The following is a 23,204-nucleotide window of genomic DNA, read 5'->3' as shown; positions in this document are numbered from 1 at the left end:
TTGCTGGTCCAATGTCTTTAGGATACATCAGGAAAGCACCAGATTTACAACACCGTGGAAATGCACAGGTGTTTAAATGGATACCAGAGTCTTAAAAACCCATGGGCTGTGGAAGCTGACTTCAGACCATGAGTGGGCTGGCTTTGCCTTAATAGACCACATTAGCTGATCAGGGTGACATACACTTAATGCAATTGCCTAATTATGTGGTCATCAGGGAAATGCCAGCTGTCATTGCCAACTGAGCTGGGCCATCAATCAGTTTGTTCTGAGGTCACTAAGTAAATTAAAAGGTATCGCCTAAATACTTAGTAGAGGAATAACAACCCCCATCACAAGAAGCGAGGGGGAGCGGTGGAGCTGGGGGCACGGTGGTTTTTGCCACAGCTATCGGCTATGTTAAGCTATGAAAAATGAGAATTGGAACCTTACAATCTAGTTCAGCATGGGAAATAAAAGGAGAATCTAAAATTTGATAAATATGCCCATGTTCCCACCCCCGCTGCATATTTGCTTGTTACTGCTTTTAAATTAGTTTATTTAAAATTCCGAGTAGAAGGAGGGTGGCTGTAGCTGTGAACCAGCCCTTCACTCTTGGACTGGCCCATGCTGATGGGGGTACCTTTCCTTTACCCCTGTGCAGGGGGTAAAGGTGAGAGCTGCCTCACTCACCTGGGGAGTTCTTAAACCCTGGGCTGGAGAAATGGGTGACCAGAGCCTGCCCATGTCTGCTGTATGCCTGAGCAGTTTCACACTAAGATTTGTTTTGAGGTTCATAGATTTTGGTTCTATTCAGTTCCCTTTCTATTGCAAGACCCCAGCCCTGGCTGGTGTGGCCCAGTGGATTGAGTGCTGACCTATGAACCAAAGGGCTGCTGGTTCAATTCCCAGTCAGGACACATGCCTGGGTTGCAAGCCAGGTCCCCAGTAGAGGGCACGTGAGTGGCAACCACACACTGATGTCTCTCTAAAAATAATTAAATAAATAAAATCTTAAAAAAAGACCCCATAGTTCTCTTTTATTTCCTTCACAACAAACCATATTCCATTCATTCCTCTAGTATCTATTACTTACCAACAATACCCCTGCCCCTGCCAGGCATTGGTCAGGGCACCTGGGATACAGAGAGAATTAAGATGTTGTTCCTGCCCTGTAGAGACTTCTAATCACATTCCCTCATGCTCCCATGCCTTTGCACAGGGAACTCCTTCAGCCGAGACTACCTTCCTGGCTTCTGGGTGTGGCAAATTCCAGCTCACCAGGTTTCTACCAAATCACATCTTTCCCCCCAGGGGAGTAACTCACATCCTGCTGCAAGCCCCCATTGCCCTTTGATCATCATCTATGAAACATTTGCTACTTTGCATTATGATTTATTTCCAAGTTCCCATCCTAAAGACAGAGACTCTGCCTTATTCTTCTCTGAGTGCCCGGTGCCTGACCTTGAGTTGGTGCATAATAATGTTTAACTGAATGAAAGACTAAGTTAATAAAAGAGTGTAACTATTATATAAGGTGTGTAGGAGAGCAGAGGTGGGGATGGAGCCAGAGAATAAAGGTGCTGTTCTGATATCGCTGTTCCCAGCAGGGGGAGAGATGTGTTTATAAATGTACCATCGTGTAAGCCTTAAGATTTTAGGTCTGAAAGGTCAAGGAGAGGCTCGGGGGGGTGTCTCTCTGAGTGGCATCTCAAATATATAAGGTTTATTTCAAGTGAGAGTGGGTATGACCTTGATGAGCCTGAAACTCGTCACCTGGTGGTGAGGTAATTTCTATTTTTCCCTTAAACACTGTGTCATTTCTTGTTCTTTTTGGGGGGAGTTGAGGAATCATAGTGGTTCTGTATTCGCAGGTTCAGAGTTACAGACAACAGCATTCTGCCCCCTGTGGACACTTTCAGGTGCAACATTGGCGTTGGAGAGTTTGGTTATTGGTTCTTGGTGCCCACTGTCCAGGATTGCCAGGAAGGAGTCCCCTTCCCTCCCTGACCCTGGCCCTTTGGTTCGCTCTTGCNGGTCAAGGAGAGGCTCGGGGGGTCTCTCTGAGTGGCATCTCAAATATATAAGGTTTATTTCAAGTGAGAGTGGGTATGACCTTGATGAGCCTGAAACTCGTCACCTGGTGGTGAGCTAATTTCTATTTTTCCCTTAAACACTGTGTCATTTCTTGTTCTTTTTGGGGGGAGTTGAGGAATCATAGTGGTTCTGTATTCGCAGGTTCAGAGTTACAGACAACAGCATTCTGCCCCCTGTGGACACTTTCAGGTGCAACATTGGCGTTGGAGAGTTTGGTTATTGGTTCTTGGTGCCCACTGTCCAGGATTGCCAGGAAGGAGTCCCCTTCCCTCCCTGACCCTGGCCCTTTGGTTCGCTCTTGCAGTAACTACTCAAAAAACACGCCCGCCCTTTCTGCAGTCCCCTCCTCTGTGACCTGTGACTTCGAACTTCTTGCTTGCACTTCTCTTCACTCCTGTTCTCGTATTTCTAATCCCTTGCAGGGTAGTTCCAATTAGATGTCCTGTTGTCTCCCTGAGCTCAGTACTTGTAAAAGATAACTGTCTCTGTCCCTCATGTACTCCCATTTCTATTCACTCTATTGTCTTAGTGGCTCTACTGGGCACCGAAGCCAGGGGGACAGGGGTAGGCCGGGCAGAGGCGCCAGGCAGGTGCAGGTGCTCTGAGTCAGAGTAGTGCCGCAGAGGCGGCTCAGCACTCTGGAGAGCTCCCCGTGGAGCCCGGTCCCGCCTCCCCTTCCCTTCCCCTTCCCCACAGGCGTCAGCACCTCCTCCCCTCTGGTGTTCCAGGGTGGTTCAAGGAATCTCATTCATTTCTCCTAGGCCTAGTTCTCTGGGGACTGAGGACATAATGGGGCTGAGTTCTGTGCCTTCCTCTAATGTTTCCTGGATACACCACCCAGACTAAGTTATCCAATTGCTCTGAGCCTGTTTCTTCATCTGTAAAATGGGATGGCATGAATCAATCTGCCGGCAGTGCTGTTGGAAGGGCTGATTGAGATAGCACATGTTAAGTATGAAGCGCATAATATAAACTAATGAATAGTAGCCACACTTTTTATTATTATAGAATCATTGGTATGATTGTGTTCTTAATTTTATGCAATGGTATGACATGAGGCGGTGGCTTGTCTCTGGAGGATTATGGGCTGGTTTTAGGGGTCAGGAGGCACAAAGGAATTTAGAGGGGCAGAGTCCATCCTTCTCTGGGGAACCACTTCTTTGTCCCTGGGGTACATTATTAAGACAGCCCTGGGTGCTTTTGGGTCAGCGCAAATCATGATCAGTTGTTGGAAAAGAAGAGCAGACCCTCAGAGATATGCAGAATGGGAAATATCCTGGGTGTGGCCAAAGGGGAAGCAGGCCTGAAGATGCCCACTAATGCCTACGGCGGCTCCGGTGTCCATGGCTGCAGACAGAGGAGGCCTGGGTCTTTGGGCTCTTGCTGGCTCATTGCTTGGTCTTTGCACACGCTTCTGCTCCCTGCGGGGAACTCCTTTTCCCTGTTAGTCTGGGCAGCTTCTCTCATTCTCACTGAGAGTCAGCTCAAATGTCACCTACCCCTCTGAGCCTTGTTTGCCTCTTCGGTGAAATGGGGACATGCTGACTAGTCATAAGGTTGTGTGGCAATTAAAGGAGACAGTGTGGGAGGAGGGATTAGCTCTGGACCATGTGCAGATGCTCAGTCAGGTGGTGATGACAGGCAGAGCAGCAATCTGCTTATGCGTCCGACTCAGCTGCTGCACACTTGGCTCCTTGGAGGTCAGGCTGTTCCATTCTTCCTCCACAGCCTTATCTCTGACCACGAGCCCTCTGCTCCCACACGTGGAGCCTCTCAGTATTCCCTGAGCACCACCTGGTGCAAAGGCACGACCGGCTTGTGTGCTGAATGAACGGAGTGATGTTCTGGCCAAGCCAGGGTGCTTTCCACCGGCTTTCAGTGGGAGTTGCCGTTGTGGGAAGTACTGACGTGACCTGGGTGTCAGCTGGGGTTGAGCTGCCTGACGAGGTGTCAGGAGTGACTTCGGGAAGAGTTGTTTAGTATCCTGGGCGGGGGAAACTGCTGCTGAAATAGAAACTTGATTTGCTTGGTTTCCATTTCAGTTAATAAACACATTTAAAGTTTTGATGTTGAAGAGACTGGGTAATTGGAGGCCTTGCAGTGAATTGATATAATTTGCCCACAGTGAGGGAGTGGAGAGCAAGGAGATTACTGTTGATCGGTTTGCAGAGTGTAGTGAAGTTAATTTATAATTGATATTCGAGTGCATTTCCATAGGCTGAATTATGGTGGAGGAAGAGCCATTTTAACGTGGTTATTTCCTCGTTTGCATCACCGTTATGAATTGGAAAGTGGAAAAAGAACACAGTGCTAATTTGGCATCGAATCTTTTTATAGCTATTTTCTAAATAAACTGGAATTTTAATTAAAATTGCAAGCCAAGAGGTAAATAACTTCAGAAGTTTGTGAAGTTTTTCTCTTTCTCTTGCCTAATACAATTGCTACTAAGATAGTTTCTTTACGGGTGGGAGATTAGGCACCAGAGTAAGTAACCGGAAAAAAATAGCCGTGGGGCACTGACATTTCAAAAGGGGCAAGCTTACCTTCCTTGGCTTCCAAGGTGGGCTTTTTTTCCTCCCCTGTAGTTAAATTGTTTGGGGACAATTTTGATTTCATTAAAAATATTGAGATCAGAAGCAGAAGCAAGGCGGGCGACAGGCCTCACCACAGCCCTTCCGGCCTCATTCCTATGAGCCAATTATAACGAGTGGGTTTAGTGAAAGAAAGCAGCCCACTTTGGGGATGGGCCCCGTGAAGCACGGATGGCAGGCTGCCCCAAGTATCATGTTTGCAGTAATGAAGAAGTAGCGAACAGGAAAGGGAAGCTTCATAGATCACAAGAATTGGTGCTTTTCAGCAAAAGGCTGTTAATTACGTATCCTCCTGCTATATTTATTGGCTCTATTAGAGGCTGAGTAATTATTGTCTTCTTGGGAAACCCACTGGAGCCAGACGGCGCCTTTATTAACTTGGAGGGCTTCTCAGTGCTTCTTATCCCCGTGGAGTCCTCTGGGTTGCCAACGACCAGGAACCTGGAGGAGGTGGGGCAGGAGTGGAGCCCGTGGACATAGGAGAAGGGGCTTCTTTAAAGGGCACGGGGCCAGAGGAGCAGTTCCTGTGCACTGAGCTGGTGATCGCTTTTACTCTATATTTTCGCCACTCCTGTTCCTGTGTGTTCTTTCTCTCCTTGCCTCGTCACCACCCCACCCCGTCCCCTTTCTCCCAGCCGAGGTCAGCTTCCTCGTGGGTCTCTGACCTCAGTCTCTCTCTGCCTCCCGTCCGCCTTCCATCCTAGCCTGATCCAGCCTTGCCCTGCTTGGGCACTTCTCTTGGTTTTTTTCCTGCTGCCAGAAGGAGTTCCAGCTCCTCAGCATGTCCTGAGAGCCCTTCGTGATCCGCCCGGGCCCTGGGGCCCTCTCCAGCCTGGGCTCCAGGCACATGGGACTTGCCTTGCTCTCCTGGACTCCCCGCCTGGCAGGCTGTCCCCCTCTGCCCGATTTCCCTTTCTCTTCCTCTCTGCCTGGCACACGCCTCCTTCACATAAGCTCAAATGGCCCCCCTCTTCCTTGGTGAAAAGTCCATCACTTCCAGCAGAATTTTGCTCCTTCTGGGCTCTCATGTGTCACTCTGTCACACAGAATCGCTCTCTGTTAACCTGCCTCTGCCCCTAGGCTGGCTCCGGAATCCCCGGGGCTGGGACTCATCGCTGTTCAGAGGTGCATTGTTTGAAGGCCAGCCTCTGCCTTCTTTCCCATGGGGATACCTGGGGTCTCTGCCTCTCTGCCTGTCTCACCAGGGGACTCAATTAGGTGAGGAACCATCCAGGAGGCAGTCGAACTAATTTAGCTCCTGCAGTGTGCCAGGCCGTTCACGAATGTTCTTTCCCTTGCGTAGTTGGAAAGCCTTCCCAACACCCACTGTGAGGGAGGCTTTGCTGGTCCTCTTTCTCAGTGATGAGACCAGGGGCCATAATAGTTGGCAGGGCTGAGATTCGAGTCCAGGTTCTTGAGCTGAAGGAGCTGTCATGCGAGTACAGGAGTTGCCTGGAGGTAAGGTGCCTGCCCAGGAGACCTGCACGGCTGAAAACACCCTAAGGGGACCTCGAGAATGTTTTTCCCTGTGGCAGGTCCTGGAACCCCCCCCCCCAAGCTCCTTTGGGAATTACTTATCAGCCAATAGGCAAGGGGCGAAGGGCGATGGGAAAGACCGGAAGTGAGGAAGGGAGGCGGCATGATTTGAACACGTCCTGCACACCAGGCACTGTGCGCCAGGCACAGTGCTGGGCAGTTCAGACACATCATTAACCCATCTTCCCACCCAGTCATGGTGCCTTTTCTCATCAGCCCACTTTCCACGGGCATGAGAGAGCCTGGACTCTCCGCTGGGTGGTGGGCTCTTCTCGTTTGCCTGGGAGCATGGTGAGGCCATCGGCAAAGATGTGAGCAGCAGAGAAGGGGAGGGGTGTGACAGGGCTCGGCTTCCTTTGACTGGCTCGCCTTTGGTTGGTAGAACCACGTGGCATCTGGTCACACCCTGCAGCGCTGGATGGATTTCCTCCAGTGTTTTCTTTGCCTGAAGAAAAGTGTTACATTGGTAGTCCATCCTTGAAAGGCAATTGTTCAGCCCTTTCCCGGTCTTGACTGGCCCTCTCTGGGCTTTCTGGTGCCACATTATTCCGTGAAGTATTCACCACAACTCATTTGTTTCATAGACATATTTGCTTGTATTTTTGGTAGCAGATTAATCCCTCTTTCCGCCCATCTGTCTTGGTCCAGTCCAGTCCAAGGAGCAGTGTTTGCAGACAGACAAACAGACCAGCGTGACTTCACGCTCTGGTTTGCCACGGAGGAGCAATGGGGTTGTATTTTCTCCTATGTGCAAAATGGAAGCATATATGTAAGATACCTAGCACATAATTAGCTCTCAATAAAGAGTAATTATTGTATTCATTATAAAGCCATGTCAGTCTTAAATTCCTTTGTTCTCAGACTACTTTCTTTCTCTCTGACCCCATGGTAAAGCTGGAATGGCGTATTCAGTTTCTATCTCTGTGTGACAAATTTCCCCCAAACTTATCAGCGTAACACAACACGAGTTTATTAGCCCTGTGGGTTTGGGGTCTTGCTCAGAATCTCTCGGGAGGCTGCAGTGCAGCCGTGAGCCAGGGCCTCGGTCTCTGAAGACCAGTGCTGAGGGGTCCAGTTCCAACCTCACTCACATAGTTGTGGGCAGGGGGCCTTTGGTTTCTTACTTTTCCCCAGGCTCCCTCAAAATATGTGACGATGATGACGAAGATGATGAGAGGGAGGGGAAGGGGGCTTCAGTCTTTTTATAAAGATATGCTAATATCAGAAGCATCTTAATACCTGAATGTCACTTCTGCTGTAGCAATTAGTCACATAAACCACGCCTGTGACAGTGTGGGTGGACTCCACAGGGTGTGAACTCCAGGGGGCGGGGATCTCTGGAGGCTGCCAACCTGGGTGGAGAGGTGGGGGGGGAGGGCAGCGTTCTGCCTGGCTGGGAGGCGGTCCTGTAAACAGAAGCCTCCTGCAAGGCGGTGGCCGCACCGCAGAAATCAGCAGAGTGCAGAGCGGGCTTTGGAGAGGAATGTGGAGACTGCCCGGGGACGTCACTGAGGGCTCCCCAAGTGCAGGGACACCGTGATGTTCCTATTCAAGAGTTGTCCTAATGATGCTGCGTATTTTGGTGGCATCTTTTAAAATTGAAGTTACTTGTTGAGGTGGTTTCCTTGGACATTAAAAATAACAGCCTACGCCGTATTGCAGCAATTTGCTGTTTACAAAATGCTTTTCCCACGCATTGCCTCAGCCCACACAACAGCCCTAGGAGGTAGGCCGGTTTTCCTCCTCTGCAGATGAACTGCCGAGGCTTAGAGGGGCGGGGTCCACAGTCAAGGGCTGGGGTGGGGTGTGGTGGGGTGGGGCTTGAGCCAGCGCCTTGCCAGGCCAGGCCTGGTGCTCAGGTGGCTGCACCTTTCTTGTGGCCCTCCTGAGCACTTCCGGCGCCTCATTTTAAAGCAGCAGTTTGGGTCATTTCCCTCTGCGGATGCATCACACATATGCTCGCCCATATCAAAGCTTATTTGCCACTTTTATGCCCAGTCACTTGGAAGATCTTTTCATGAAGAAGCTCTAAGAAGAAAATCACTCACCAAGTACAGAAATGCGAATTGTGCTTTCAGCAGCATGCACTGTGAAATTGCACTTTGCAAAAGCGCTCGTGGGTAAAGGGGTGGGGGTAGGGGTTGAACTTGTCTTTGGGCCGTTAGAAGAGGGACCTAAACATCAGCTCCTTAAGCACAAACTCACTCAGAGGGCACTTAATAATTTCAGTTCTTGCGTAAGCCTGGCTGTTTTGCAAGAGAGTGTAATCCTTCTGGGCAGGAGGGAAAGGGGGTCCCCTCAGGCGTCGACGCCCAGGGAGGAACTTCCTCTGGGGAAAAGATGGCAGCATGCAGTGTGAGGGTGGTCTAGTTACCACAGTTCACGTGTGACTGATTAATACCACTGTGGACACCGGCACAGGATCAGGTAGTTGTGTGTGGTGGTTAGGCACTTGGGCCTTGTGATCAGGCAGACTGGATTTGATCCTGACTCTGCCCTAGCCAACTCCTTGACCTTAGGAACCTTATTTAATCTCTCAAAGCTTTGGTTTCCTCCTCTGTAAATAGGATTAGTCCAATAGTAGCACCTTCCTTGTGAGGTTGTTGTAGGATTAAACAAGATAAGTTGTTTAACACAGAGACTCAGGAATAAGCATTACAGAAACGTTGACGTTAATGGCAACAGTGATGACGATGATGTATTTGAGTAGCTGCTGCTCATAGCTTCACATGTTCACCCATGAAGCACATTGAAGATGCTGCTAACATGGTGTCTCTTAACAGCTGAGGGTTCAGGGAGTCTGAGTCTCCCTGGGTAAATGGCATGGTACTGATCTTGAAAAAAATGGGGAGCAGGGAGTCTGGGAAGCCTTCGTCAATTTGCCATTGCCCTGTGAAAATCCGTGCAGCACTGCAGGGGCCTTGGAGGCTGCAGGGGCCTGCAGGGGCCTTGGAGTAGAGCCTTAACGTCGGGGCGCAAGCAGTTTTCACTGTTATTTTATTGTGGTAAAATACACATACCATAAAGTTTACCATCCTAACCTTCTTTAAGTATATAACTCAGTGGCATTAAACACAGTCACATTGTTGTACAAGCATCACCAGCCTCCGCCTCCAGAACTGTTTTCATCTTCCCACACTGAAACTCTGTGCCTGGCAACGAAATAATCCCTCATTTCCCCTCCCCCAACTCCTGGGAGCCACCATCCACTTCCTGTCCCTAGGAATCTGGCTCCCCTAGCTACCTCACGTAAGTAGAGCCATGTGACGTTTGTCCCTTTGTGTCTATTTCATTTCACTTGGCACAGTGTCCTCAGGGGTCACCCTCTCTGCAGCAGGTGTCAGGACTTCCTTCCTCCCTGAGGCTGAGTGGCCGCTGAGTGGGTGTGAGGTGTGTGCACTGTGGCTCGTTCATCCACCAACGGACATCGGTAGGCATTTGGGCTGTTTTCGCCTTTCGGCCACTGTGAATAACTGCCAGTGTCTGCGGACCAACATTTATTCAAGTCTCTGTAAGTCCTTCGGGTGTGTACCCGGAGGAGGAAGTGCTGGATTGGGTGGAAATTTTGTTTCCTGGAGGCTTTTACATTGGGAAATGCACGAGGGTTCCACATTTTCCACATCCTCATCGACACTTGTTTTAATTGTTTTAAATAATAACTATGCTAATGGCTCTGAAGTGGTATCTCATGGTAGTTTTGATTCCCTTTTTCCTAAGGATTAGTCCTGCCGAGCGTCTCTTCATGTGCTTACAGCCACCTGTGTATCTTTTTTGGAGAAACGTCTATCCAGGTCCTTGGCCTGTTTTTAATGGGGTTGCTTTTTGTTGTTTCTGTTGAGTTGTAGGAGTTTTAAAATGTGTTCCAAATATTGGTTTTTGTCAGACATATAATTTTCAGATATTTTTCCCATTCCATGGGTTGCCTTTTATTGACAGTGTTCTTGGATGCAAAAAGTTTTAATTTTGATGAAGTTCTATTTATTTATTAGTTTCTTTCTCTGTGCTTTGGTGTGATACCCAAGAAATCATTGCCAAATCCAATGTCATGAAGTTTATCCCCTATATTTTTCCTGTATTTTTTCTAAGAGTTTTATAGTTTTAGCCCTTATGATTAGGCCACTGGCCCATTTTAATTTAATTTTTGTATATGGTGTAAGGTAAGGGTCCAATGTCGTTCTCTTTTGCACGTGAATATCCGGTTTTCCCAACACCAGTTGTTGAAAAGACCGTTCTTTCCCCGCTGCACAGTCTTGTTCTCCTTGTTGAAAACCATTTGACCATAAACACAAGGGTTTATTTCTGGGTTCTCTACCCAAGTCTACTGGTCTGTATGTCTGTCTTTGTGCCATTACTGCAATGTGTTGTAAACTTCATTTTTATCATTTTTATTTAGGGCTGTAGTGGGTTCATGGCAAAACTGAGCAGAAGGAACAGGGATTTCCTGCGGACTCCCTGCCCCGACATGCACCCAGCCTCCCCCTGGTCAGCATCCCAGCCCAGAATGCTCGTTTGTATGCAAGGCCTTGCCCCACGTCTTTTCACGGATCGAGAGCCCATTTCTCTTTAGTGCTGAATAAATAATATTTCACGGTCTGGGCAGACCACAGTTTGTCCAATCACCTGCTGAAGGGCATCTTGGTTGCTTCCAGGTTTGGGCAAATAAGAATAAAGCTGCTTATAAGCATCTGCATGCAGTTTTTATATGGATATAAGTTTTCGACTCATTTGGGTTTTATACCAGTTGTTTATGCCAGCAGTGGACATCTTAATGATAGTAAGTTGTCTGGTCCATGGACATGGGGTGTCTTTTTTACTTCTGTGTGTATCTTTAGTTTTTTTCACAACATTTTGTCATTTTCAGGGCACATATCTTTTGCCTCTTTGGTTGTTTCCTAAACATTTTATTCTTTTTGATGCTGTTGTAAATAAAATTGTTTTTGTAATTTTCTTTTGGGCTTGTTTATGGTTAGTGTATAGAAAAATGATTGATTTTTGTGTATTGATTTTAGATCTGCAACTTTGTTGAATTTGTTTATTTCCAATAGTTGTGTGTCTTTATGTGTGTGTATAATCTTTAAAGCTTTTAACATATGAAATTGTGCCATATGCAAACAGATGTTTCCCTTCTTCCCAATTTGGATAGCGCGTATTTCCTTTTCTTGCCTATAGCTCTGGCTAGAATGTGCAGTAGCATGTTGGGTAGAGGTGGAGGAAATGGGCATCTTCTCCTCATTCTTGATCTTAGAGGAAAAGCTGTCAGTCTTTCTCCACTGAGGATGATCTTGGCTGTTTAAACAGTGTTTTAAAAGATCTTAAAAAGAGGTGGGGTTGAATGGAATTCTATGCAGCAGAAAGAAAGAAAGAGCTCCTACCCCTTACAACAGCATGGATGGAACTGGAGAGCATTATGCTAAGTGAAATAAGCCAGACAGTGAAAGACAAATACCATATCATCTCACCTTTAACAGGAACCTAATCAACAAAACAAATAAGCAAGGAAAATATAACCAAAGACACTGAAGTAGAGAACAGGCTGACAGTGCCCAGAGGGGAGAGGGGAGGGATTTCAGGGGAAAAAGGGAAGGGTTTGCAGGAACAAATATAAAGGACACATGGACAATAACAGGGCAGGTAGAAACAGGAGGGAGGTGGGAAGGGCTGGGGGATGGTCTGGGGTGGGGGAAAAGGCAGAAAGCTGTATTTGAACAACAATTTTAAAAAGTAAAAAAAAATAAAATGGCAAAAAATGAGGTGGGGTTAAGAAGTCCTGGGACCTATGGAAAATTATGTTTCTCTGTTCTCAGTGTCTAGTACGGTGTCTGGCACATAGTAATTATTGAGTGAATGAAAGAATGAACAAATTTATAAAAAGGCAGTTTCTCAAAACAAAATGAGCTAGAGGCCCTTCTGAATGAACGGTTGATTTGGGATTCACGAAGGCAGCAAGCATTGAAAAGGTGAAGGAGTCACCAGTTGTCCCCTGACACGGAGCAGGTGTTGGTCCCACATTTCGAGCAGCAGAGCCACCTGGATCATAGAAAACTTTGCTGGGTGATACGCTTTCGAGAGCTGGCTCTCTGGGTAAGAGTATGCCCCTCCCCCCTAGCAGCCTGTGCGTAGGAAGAACATAACGTGTGCTGTATCTCTCTGTGTTTCTGACTACTGAATCAATAACTTCAGTCCATTGGATGCAAAGAAAATGAGTGCAGTGCTGTAAGTTCTAGATGGAACTTGTTTGTGCGAACCAAGTGTGTCATAACATGTGCCTCGCTTTGGTACAGGTCTGAGATAACAGGAACAATTTAGAGTGCTTGGGTCTGGGTGCCTTCGTTCTAACGGGGTAGTTGGAGTGCTTCGAGTGGCCACCATTTCGTTAGTACCGCTGGGTTCTCCCACTGGACTTGAGCCCTTGAAACCTAGAATAGATAAAAATCTGATCGACTGTGGTCTCAGAGTGGGAGGGCCAAATGATTTTATTTACTGTGTTGGCATTTCTCTTCACTGGGACTTTAAACAGGCAGGTTCTATTTTTTTATATCTATATTTTTTATTGATTATACCATTACAGTTGTTCTATTCCCCCCCTTCATTCCCCTCTACCCTGCCCTCCCCCTCCCCCACCATTCTTTCCCCCTTTAGTGTATGACCACGTGTCTCAAGTTCTTTAGATTCTATATTTCCCCCACTATTCTTGCCCTCCCCCCTATCTATTTTCTACCTACCATCTATGCTACTTTCTGTACCTTCTCCCTCCTTCTCCTCCTCCCACTCCCCTGTTGCTAACCCTCCATGTGTTCTTCATTTCTATGGTTCCACTCCTGATCTAGCTGCCCTCTTGGTTTGCTTTTATTTTAGGTGCAGTTGTTAATAACTGTGAGTTTGCTGTCCTTTCACTGTTCATATTTTTCATCTTCTTTTTCTTATATAAGTCCCTTTAGCATTTCATATAATAAGGGCTTGGTGATGATGAACTCCTTGAACTTGACCTTATCTGAGAAGCACTTTATCTGTCCTTCCATTCTAAATGAAAGTTTTGCTGGATAAAGCAATCTTGGCTGTAGGTCTTTGGATTTCATGACTTGGAATACTTCTTTCCAGCCCCTTCTTGCCTGTAAGGTCTCTTTTGAGAAATCCGCTGACAGTCTGATGGGTACTCCTTTGTAGGTGACTGTCCCCTTATCCCTTGCTGCTTCTAGGATTCTCTCCTTCATTTTGGTCTTGGCTAATGTAATTATGATGTGCCTTGGTGTGTTCCTTCTTGGGTCCAACTTCTTTGGCACTCTCTGAGCTTCCTGGATTTCCTGGAAGTCTATTTCCTTTGCCAGACTGGGGAAGTTCTCCTTTATTATTTGTTCAAATAAGTTTTCCACTCGTGGCTGTTTCTTTCCCCCTTCTGGTACCCCTATAATCCGGATGTTGGAACGTTTAAAGATGTCCTGGAGGTTCCTAAGCCTCTCCTCATTGTTTTGAATTCTCGTTTCTTCATTCCTTTCTGGTTGGATGTTTCATTCTTCCTTCTGGTCCATTCCATTGATTTGCATCCCAGTTTCCTTTCCATCACTTTTGGTTTCCTGTGCATTTCCCTTCATTTCAATTAGTTTAGCCTTCATATGTTCCTCTAATTTGTGACTATAATCAACCAGTTCTGTGAGCATCCTGATCACCAGTGTTTTGAACTATGCATCTGATAGGTTCACTGTTTCTTTTTCATTTAGGTTTATTGGCCCTGGGGCTTTGAGTTCTTCTTGAGCCATATTTTGGACTGTTCATGCCTGTTATGTATGAGGAGCTAAGCCCTAGGTGTTCACCAGGGCCGGGTGACCCAGTCACTGGGTTGTAATGCTGTATGTGGGGGCGGGGTCAAAGAGGAACAATGGCGGTCTCGTCTGCCGCCTCCCGCCACCTCCTGCTGCCGCCCGCCGCTGCCACTTGCCGCCGCTGCCGCTCGCCGCCGCCGCTGCTGCCGCAGCTGCCACCATTGCTGGGGCCCGCACGTTCAGTCCCACTGCTCGCTAATGGGGGACCATGGTCAGCCCTCCATTGCTGGGTTCGCCCGCTGGGGCCTGCGTGGTCTGTCTCACTGCTCACTCTGCCGGTTTATCTGCGCGTGAATGTGTGACCACAGTCAGTCTGCCCCGCACCCTCACTGGGTCCACACTGCTACCCTGGCTGCCTGCGTGCCTGGGTCAGGGGATTTTTCCTGCCTGACCCTGCTCTGCTACTGGCTCTGCCCTTCTTACTGGTCCCGGTTGAACGGTTCGTTGTTTTCGGACTTCCGTATAGTTCAATTTTCTGTTCTTTGGCTGTGTCTTTGTTTACTAAACCTTTGTTGTATTCAGACTTGGTTGTGGGAGAAGGCACAGTGTTTCCACCTACGCCTCCATCTTGGCGGAAGTCCAGGCAGGTTCTAAATATGAACTAACATGTGCCCCAGAATTTGGTAACTTTGATAATTCTGTAAATGCAGAATTAGATCAGATTTGATTAATTTGATAACCTAGGCTGTAGTGGAAAGAGCAAGCCCTTTGGTCTCAGTGAGGGAGACCCGTTGCTTGTGCAAAAAGTGGATGTGTTCTAAGGGTACAAGGACAAGGACAGGGAGGACAGCCGGGCTCAGGAGGGTCTGCGTCTAGGACCTAGAAGCCCTAGGAACTGAGGTCACGCAGGCTGTGTCTCGAGGGCCCCAGGGCCTCACCTTTCCTTCTGCCCCTGCCCCTGCTCCTTCTTTCTCTCTCAGCAGGTTCTCTGCCTTCACTTCTGCGTGATGCAGCCAAGCACAGCTGCCGGGCTCTGGCTTCTTATCACCTCCAGTCCACGGGCCAGCCAGGGCTGCCTGGCACCTGGTTTCCAAATTCCTGGGGGAATCTGGTGATCTCATCTTGAGTCAGATGACTGTTCCTGGTTTGTTCACTTATTTATTTAAAACATTTTACTGAGCTCTGGCTCACGTGTCTCAGTTGATTGGCACGCTCTCCCATGACTGAGGGGTTGCAGGTCTGATCCCCGGTCAGGGCACACACCTAGCTCGTAGGTTCCATCCCAGGTCCAGGCGCGGATGCGTGTGACCCCTGCCTGAACACGTGCAATACTTGGTCCAGGCATGTATGGGAGGCAGCTGATCAATGCTTCCCTCCCACATTGATATTTCTCTCTCTCTTCCTTGTCTCTAAAAGCAATGAAAAATTGTCCTTGGTAAGGATTAAAAAAAAAGTCTTTACTGAGTGCCAGAAAGTGTTTTAGGCACAGGGGAATGCCTCCTGCCTCCTGCCTTCCTGGACTCTGTGTACGTGTATATGTGTGTGTGTGTGACAGAGAGAGAGAGAGAGGAAACTCATGGGGACTGGGTTAAGAGTTACAGTTTTCAGAGAAAGAGAAGTATGGCTTAGGATCCAGATAGATCTGGATTCAGATCCTGATTTCTCCTTATCAGCTCTGTGTGACCTTGGATGTATTGGATTACCCTTCCCAGCCCCAATCTTCTCATCAATAAAATGGGAATAACCCTTTCTGGGTAGTCATGTGTATTAAAATGGAAGGGTAAAGTTGTTAGCGTAGTTCCTGCCACACAGACTCAGAACCGCACCCCTCCCTGGTTGTGACCCTGAGCAAACTGCTTAGCCCATTTCTTCTCCTGTGAAATGGGAAAGAGGGTCAGCAACCTCAGCCGCTCACTGTAGGAACCGACGTGCGTGAGGTGTGCCAGGGCGCTGGGCATGTGTGCACAGCGGACATCGGTGTGGTTGCCACTCGTCTTGCTTGTTATGAGTCACGTTTTTTCTCTTTCTTCTAGTTCCCTTTTGGCCGACGCTTGCCATGTGACATCTACTGGCACGGTGTTTCGTTTCACGACAGTGACATATACTCCGGTCAAGTGAACAAGTTCCCAGGTATCCGCTGCTGCTGCTGTTGGCGTGTACAGGTGTTTCCAGGGCTGAGTCTGGGGCGCACCTGTCTTCAGGAACAGGACATGCTTTGAGAGCAGACTTGGGCCTTTTAACTGGGACTGGCTGCCACACTCTGCCGTGGTGCCACCACCGTGGCAGGGGCCTCGGCCTGGAAACGGGGCACGGCTGACCCTTTACGGTACCCGCTCACCCCACTCCCAGCCTCCCCCTCTGCCTGTTCATTTTTTTTAACCTCTGCCACCCTCTTCTTGGTGATTGCTGTTCCTTCTTTTTAATGGCTAAGTGCAGAGGGGCGCTTCCGGTGAGTGGAAGTGCTGGGGGCAGGGGACGTTGGGTAAGCTGGGTCTGAGCACAGCCCAAGGGTCTTCCGCTGGTTTTCAGAAACTTTAACATGCGGTTCAAAGCATGTTATGATACGGTAATTTTTAAAAAGCTCATCGCCCTGAATCCCATCCCTCATTTAGCAAAACCACGGTACAGATGTTTCCATGTGGCCTCCCAAACCTCAACCACGATTATGTATCATTTTTTCATAGTTTCAGTCCGAGTGTGTTGCCTGATAGGAGATCTTTTCTCTCAGCATTATACTGTGTATGCTTGTTTTAAAAAGGGGAATCAATCTATTTTTTTTTCTTCGGCAGTCCATGCCGAATCTGTAAGAAAACACCCCTCAGAACACCTGATATCCATACACTGGCTGGTGGTGCCCCATCTGCCCGGGAGTTTTCAACTGAGCGAACAAATTGCCCCCAGCCACACGTGGCTCAGACAGACTTAGAAGAATACAGGGCAGGGGACAGGGGTTGCCCACTGGTCAGTGTCAGGCCTTTTTCTCCAGTGGAGTCTTCTCAAGGGTTCCGGGGGCTAGTGTCTGTCCCCTCAGGTGTGAGCTCGGGGGCAAGGAGACAAGGCCCAGGTTGGTGCACGTCCATCTGTCTAAGCTGAGACAGCCCGAAGGAGCCAGTGTCTGGTGGAGCTACTCCATAGTGTAGCTTCCAGGGTCCCCGCCAGGGTCCTGCTCAGTGACAGGCATCACCACACTCGGGGAAAGCCCGGAGCTCTGGCTTCCTACCAGGTATGTATGCAGTTTGCCGATCAGGGGTCGTTTTAACCATGTGCTCTGTTTTCTAGTAGCACAGCTAACTTTCCACTTTATTCGTTTCCAGGGAAACGGAGCTAGAAAATTAACCCAGGGTCGAGCTGGTCCTTAGAGAAGGAGAGGGTTTTGTTACGGGACGAGAGTGGTGCTCGCAGCCAGGGTTTGTGCGCACAGCTTCATGGGATAGCTGTTATTTTCTCTATCTTGCTCAGAAAAGGTGACTTTTCAGTGCCACTGACGGGCTCACTGGGACGTCAGGAGAACATAATTTGAAAGAGAACAATGCTTTGAATGAGCAGAGTCCCTAAGACGTGAATCATCCAGTGAGGCTTCACTCATGTTTTCCCCTCTGCCCGTGCCTCGTCTAACGCCGAGAGAAGGAAGAGAGTCTAGCTGTGACTGTGCATTCAGAGCACAGATTAGAAACAGGGAAAAATGCCCCCACAGGACAGGTTTCGTGAGAGGTGACAGGAATACTCACCTCAAAGCAGCAAGTCTGCTCCATCCCATGGTCCGCGTGCTGGTGATCAGAACATGTAATTTCCACTTGACTGGCAGCAGCTAATTAGCGCTAATGACACAGCCGGCCCTCGAACCTGCGGGCAGAGTTGCGGTGTGGCCACGGCCTCTGCTCCGAGAAAGATGGCCATCCTCAGCAGCGGGCAAGTGCAGGACAGCCTGTCCTTCTGCTCCAGTTTGGGCCCGGGCTTGTCTTCTCTCACGTGTCCTGTTATTTAAAGCATGCATTTCATACACACGGGATGTGACTTGCACTAAGTCCCAGTGGACACGCCAGGCAAGTATAAACACTTCCCACATTGAATGAACGGGAAACTTTCAGATGTGCTCATGGAAATAATTTATTTAGTTTATGCCAGCACATTAGCATTTAGCTGCTTTTCAATGGGCAGTTTCCTTCCAATGTTATTATATCTTAACCAATGAATGAAGACTTTCTATAAAAATAATCCGATTTAGATATGTCTCGAAGTCCAGAACTGTCCGTTCTTAGCTTACAAACCACAGCCTTTTGGTGAGTTTCAGGGTCTGAGATGTTGACAGCATGTGGTGGGTGGTGCCTGAGAGCCTGCCCTGGGGAGGGAACTTTAAAGGGTGGCTGGGTCCAGGGAGGGACCCACAGGCAGCCATCTGGCAGGCACTGGTTTGGGCCGAGGGCACACAAAGAGAAAGGCATGTAGGGAGGGAAGTGTAATACAAAATTCGTGCTATGCCAGAGGAAGCTTGGGATGCTGTGGGAGTTTGGACCAAGGGCATGTGACCTTGTCCAGATTTGCTTGGGGGACAGGCAGGGTGAGAGATGCTGGGGAAGATCGACCTCAGAATGCTTGGAGCCCCCGGGGGTGGATGGGACTGAACCTAATGCAAAACAAGGGGGCAGAGCTGGTGCCAAGATTAGACTGAGCACACAGCCCACTCAGAGGAGGGCAAGTGGTCCACGGTGGTTAGAAAGGTCAAGGGGAGCACTCATAGACTTCCACCAAGATGGAGGCATAGGTGGAAACACTGTGCCTTCTCCCACAACCAAGTTTGAATAAAACAAAGGTTTGGAGAAACAAAGACACAACCAAAGGACAGAAAATTGAATTATACGGAAGTCCGACTACATCTAACCGTTCAACGGGACGGTAAGAGGGGCGGAGCCAGCAGCGAGCAGGGTCGGGCAGGACAGGGCCCCCGACCCAGGCGCGCAGGCAGACGGGAACCAGTTGGGGTGCGGGGCAGACCGCGGGCGCATATTCGCGCACAGTGAGACAGACCACGCAGGCCCCAGGGGGCGAGGGCTGACGGCGGTGGCACACTCGCGTGCAGTGGGACGAAACGCGTGGGCCCGGTGACGGCAGCAACTGCGGCACCGGTGAGGGCCGTGGCGGCAGGCGGCGGACAGGACGCCATAGTCCCTCTTTGACCCCGCCCCCACATACAGCGTCACAACCCAGCGACTTAGTTGCCCTGCAATACCAGTGAGAGCCATTGTCCCTCTTTGACCCCGCCCCCACATACAACGTCACAACCCAGCGACTTAGTTGCCCTGCTCTAGTGAACACTTTAGGGCTCTGATCCTGCTATGGAACAGGCACGAACAACCCGAAAGATGGCACAAGAAGAACTCAAAGTCCCAGAGCCAATAACTCTAAGCGACCGAGAAATTGCCAGCCTCTCAGAAGCACAATTCAGGACACTATTTATCAGGATGCTCACAGAACTGGTAGATTATAGTCACAAATTAGAGGAACAAAGTTACAAATTAGAGGAACATATGAAGGCTAAACTAATTGAAATGAAGGGAGATGCACAGGAAACCAATAGTGATGGAAAGGAAACGGGGACTCAAATCAATGGAATGGACCAGAAGGAAGAACAAAACATCCCACCAGAAAGGAATGAAGAAATGAGAATTCAAAAAAATGAGGAGAGGCTTAGGAACCTCCAGGACATCTTTAAACGTTCCAACATCCGAATTATAGGGGTACCAGAAGGGGGAAAGAAACAGCCACGAGTGGAAAACGTATTTGAACAAATAATAAAGGAGAACTTCCCCAGTCTGGCAAAGGAAATAGACTTCCAGGAAATCCAGGAAGCTCAGAGAGTGCCAAAGAAGTTGGACCCAAGAAGGAACACACCAAGGCACATCATAATTACATTAGCCAAGACCAAAATGAAGGAGAGAATCCTAGAAGCAGCAAGGGATAAGGGGACAGTCACCTACAAAGGAGTACCCATCAGACTGTCAGCGGATTTCTCAAAAGAGACCTTACAGGCAAGAAGGGGCTGGAAAGAAGTATTCCAAGTCATGAAATCCAAAGACCTACAGCCAAGATTGCTTTATCCAGCAAAACTTTCATTTAGAATGGAAGGACAGATAAAGTGCTTCTCAGATAAGGTCAAGTTCAAGGAGTTCATCATCACCAAGCCCTTATTATATGAAATGCTAAAGGGACTTATATAAGAAAAAGAAGATGAAAAATATGAACAGTGAAAGGACAGCAAACACACAGTTATTAACAACCACACCTAAAACAAAAGCAAACCAAGAGGACAGCTAGATCAGGAGTGGAACCATAGAAATGAAGAACACATGGAGGGTTAGAAACAGGGGAGTGGGAGGGGGAGAAGGGGGGAGAAGGCACAGAAAATAGCATAGATGGTAGGTAGAAAATAGATAGGGGGGAGGGCAAGAATAGTGGGGGAAATATAGAATCCAAAGAACTTGAGACACGTGGTTATAAACTAAGGGGGGGCAGAATGGTGGGGGAGGGAGGGTGCCGGTGGAAGGGATTGAAGGGGGGGAATAGAACAACTGTAATGGTATAATCAATAAAATATATTAAAAAAAAAAAAAGAAAGGGTCAAGGGTAATGGGCAGGGACAAAGGTCATGGAAAGCCACTGAAGAATTTTTAATCCAGAGAGCGACATGGGACAGCTTGGGTTTTAGAAAGGTCAGCCAGAAGGGGGTGCACTGGAAGGGGGTAGGAGACTGGGAGACGAGGTGGAGAGAGAGCTAAAAGGCTGCTGCAGCATCCAAGCAAAAGTGAACTTACTGGTGGTGATGGGATTGGAGAGAGGAGGCTGGATCGGAATGTATTGTGTGCTGCCTACGGACTATAATGTGTTTTTGTTATAAACGATATTTGTGTTGAATAATGCTTCCAAAGCAGCTCAGATTATATTTCATTCTTGGTTGGTTTTTTTTTTTTTTTTTTGAGCCCAAGGATCAAGCTGTTACCTTCTTGGGTGGCTCCACACAGGATGAGACCCTGGAGGCCTGAGGCTTCGGTGGAGCAGAAACAAGGCCCTGAGGGAGGGGCAGGAGGCAGGCTCTGGTGTGAGAAGCTCCAGCCTGAAGAGGGGGTTTTCCCAGTCGATAGGGGAACTGCCCAAACAGGGGCGTCTAGGGACAGGCCTTGATGAGGACCCCAGGCGGGCAGCCAGGCTCCAAAGAACCTGTTAGTGGATGCAGAAGTCACAGATGGGAGGAGTCCCGTTCTCGCAGGGTAGACGTGGGGGAAGCAGGGAAGGAGCATTGGAGAGAACAAGGCAGAGGCGTTGCTAAGTCTGCCCACTCAGGTACCAGGGACAAAAGACAGGTTTCCAAAATTTGGGGACAAAGTGGTGGAGCCTCAGAAAAACAGTTCAAATCCTCCTTATTTAATTGGACTACAAAGTTGGGGTCAAAGATTGCCTTGCTACCAATCTTGAGGGGAGCTGGTGTTAGACCTAGAGCTGCCATCTCAGGTCAGATGGGTCCCAGAGCCCAGGGCAGGGGTCACAGGTGGGGTCAGGTGCTGCAGCTGCTTGGAGAAGAGAGGTGGAGTCTGGAGCCGACAGAGCCTGGCCATGACCTTCCTGTGCACGTACTTTGGGAACATGGGCTCAGCTAGAAGGCCAGGTGCTCTTGTCAGCGTCTTACTGAGAGCAGGTGGCATGCCCCACACCTGTCTCTGAGCCCCTGTCAGAGGTGGGGATGCCAGTAGCTTCCTTGTGGGGTCCAGTGAAGGGTGGGAGGCATTCTCCTGGGCAGCAGTGGGTGCCAACATAGCCAAGATGTGGTGGGGCAACAAGTCTTTGGTGGGCAGTGGGTTGGGGGAGGTCTACACAGGTGCCTTCTGCAGACAGGTGTCCAGGTGGCGATAGAGCTGAGCTGCCTACGGCAGGCAGGCTGGAAGTGTCTGGGAAAAGCAGCCACTGGCTTCTAGGGCTGCTTCTGAAGTTGGCTGTTTTCAGTAGAGAGCATCCTGGAGACAGACACAAAGGTAACCTTGGAAATGGATCTGTGAGCCTGTGTGGGGCCCGCTGCTCCACACCTCGAAAGGAGCCATTGCAGATCAATGATGAGTATTCAGTTAATTCGCTGGACCTTGATTTTCACGAAGCTTTTCTGGAACATGCAGACTGTGCTCCTGTTCCCACAGCACTTCTCTCTCGGTGTTGTGTGTGTCCCTCTGACCTGCTGCGGGGTCTTGGAAGCTTCCCTGTCACAACTCCGTTAAAGTACAGGAAATACCACAGCGCTCTGGTCAGGAGGCGGCATCTATTTGATGTGAGGTGTTTAAAACTATATGGCAAGTTTTCATTTAAAACTGTAATTAAAATCCTTGCCAGACACAAGTAAAAAGTTTCCGAGAAAGTTGAAAGTGTGTTTCTCATTCAGCTCCAGTGTGTATAACTCCAAATTTCTAATTTCATGGGGGAATAAAAAGGAATAGCTACGGTTTTCCTAATCCATTCTGATCTCTGGGAAGCTCAGAATGGTGTCTTCAGTGAGTTTATTTACTTGTTTATTTATAGTGATATTGAAGAGTCCACGTGAGAGCATAGTTTATTAGTACTTTTAAGCTTCTTTACTTCTTACTTAATCCTTCTCTATATCCTTCTAAATAAGAACTAAGAACCAGGGCATTGACAGTCTTGAAGCTCCAATCTTTAGATTTATTGCTCTTTTAAGTGTGCAGAGGGAAGCAAGAAGTAGGTTTTTAAAACCTTCATCCTCCCGTGTTTGCCCTTTGCTTCCCGAACAGGGGCGTTGAGAGAAACCTCGTTCACCCTCATCTGGGAGGTGAGATAATTCGGACCTGCCGGGCTGACACGGAACTTTGTTCTTTCTGTTAAAAATACCTTCGCTAAGCAAAGTCCCAGCGTCGGTGACGGGAGCATGTGGCTCCTTGGGGTGAAAGCTGCGCTCAGTCCCGGTTTTTAGCGGTGATATTTGCTTTAACAAAGAAACATGCTATAATGCAAATGAATTACTTAAAATTTGCCAAGGTAAACACTCAGTTTCTTCTCTTGTCAGAGTTATTAAAGATATGACCAGAAAAAAGTTCCCCATTCTTTTCAGATGTTTTCCAAGTAAGGCATTTCAGTCCCCTCTGGATAAGTTAATGATCTGATCTGAGTCGGTGCCGATACTTCCAACCAAAGGGCTCCTATGAATTCTGTTCCCCCTCCCCGAGATTATCAACTGTGCTATGATATCTTT

At 48.4% G+C, this 23,204-nt stretch overlaps 1 protein-coding gene across 1 annotated transcript in view; it reads left to right on the top strand.

Annotated features, from left to right (window-relative positions):
• Window positions 1-23,204, top strand: part of TTLL11 (tubulin tyrosine ligase like 11) — a 193,782-nt gene that overhangs the window by 20,776 nt on the left and 149,802 nt on the right. The window contains exon 2 of the mRNA XM_037059200.1: window positions 15,994-16,090. Coding sequence (XP_036915095.1) covers window positions 15,994-16,090 — 97 coding nt within the window. The remainder of the gene's footprint in view (window positions 1-15,993; window positions 16,091-23,204) is intronic.

The sequence above is a fragment of the Sturnira hondurensis genome, unplaced genomic scaffold, assembly GCF_014824575.4.
Source record: "Sturnira hondurensis isolate 20B ecotype Veracruz unplaced genomic scaffold, ASM1482457v3 Scaffold0010448, whole genome shotgun sequence".
NCBI classification, from domain to species: domain Eukaryota; kingdom Metazoa; phylum Chordata; class Mammalia; order Chiroptera; family Phyllostomidae; genus Sturnira; species Sturnira hondurensis.
Note: the sequence above shows the minus strand (reverse complement) of the source record. Positions and strands in the feature narration are given on the sequence as shown.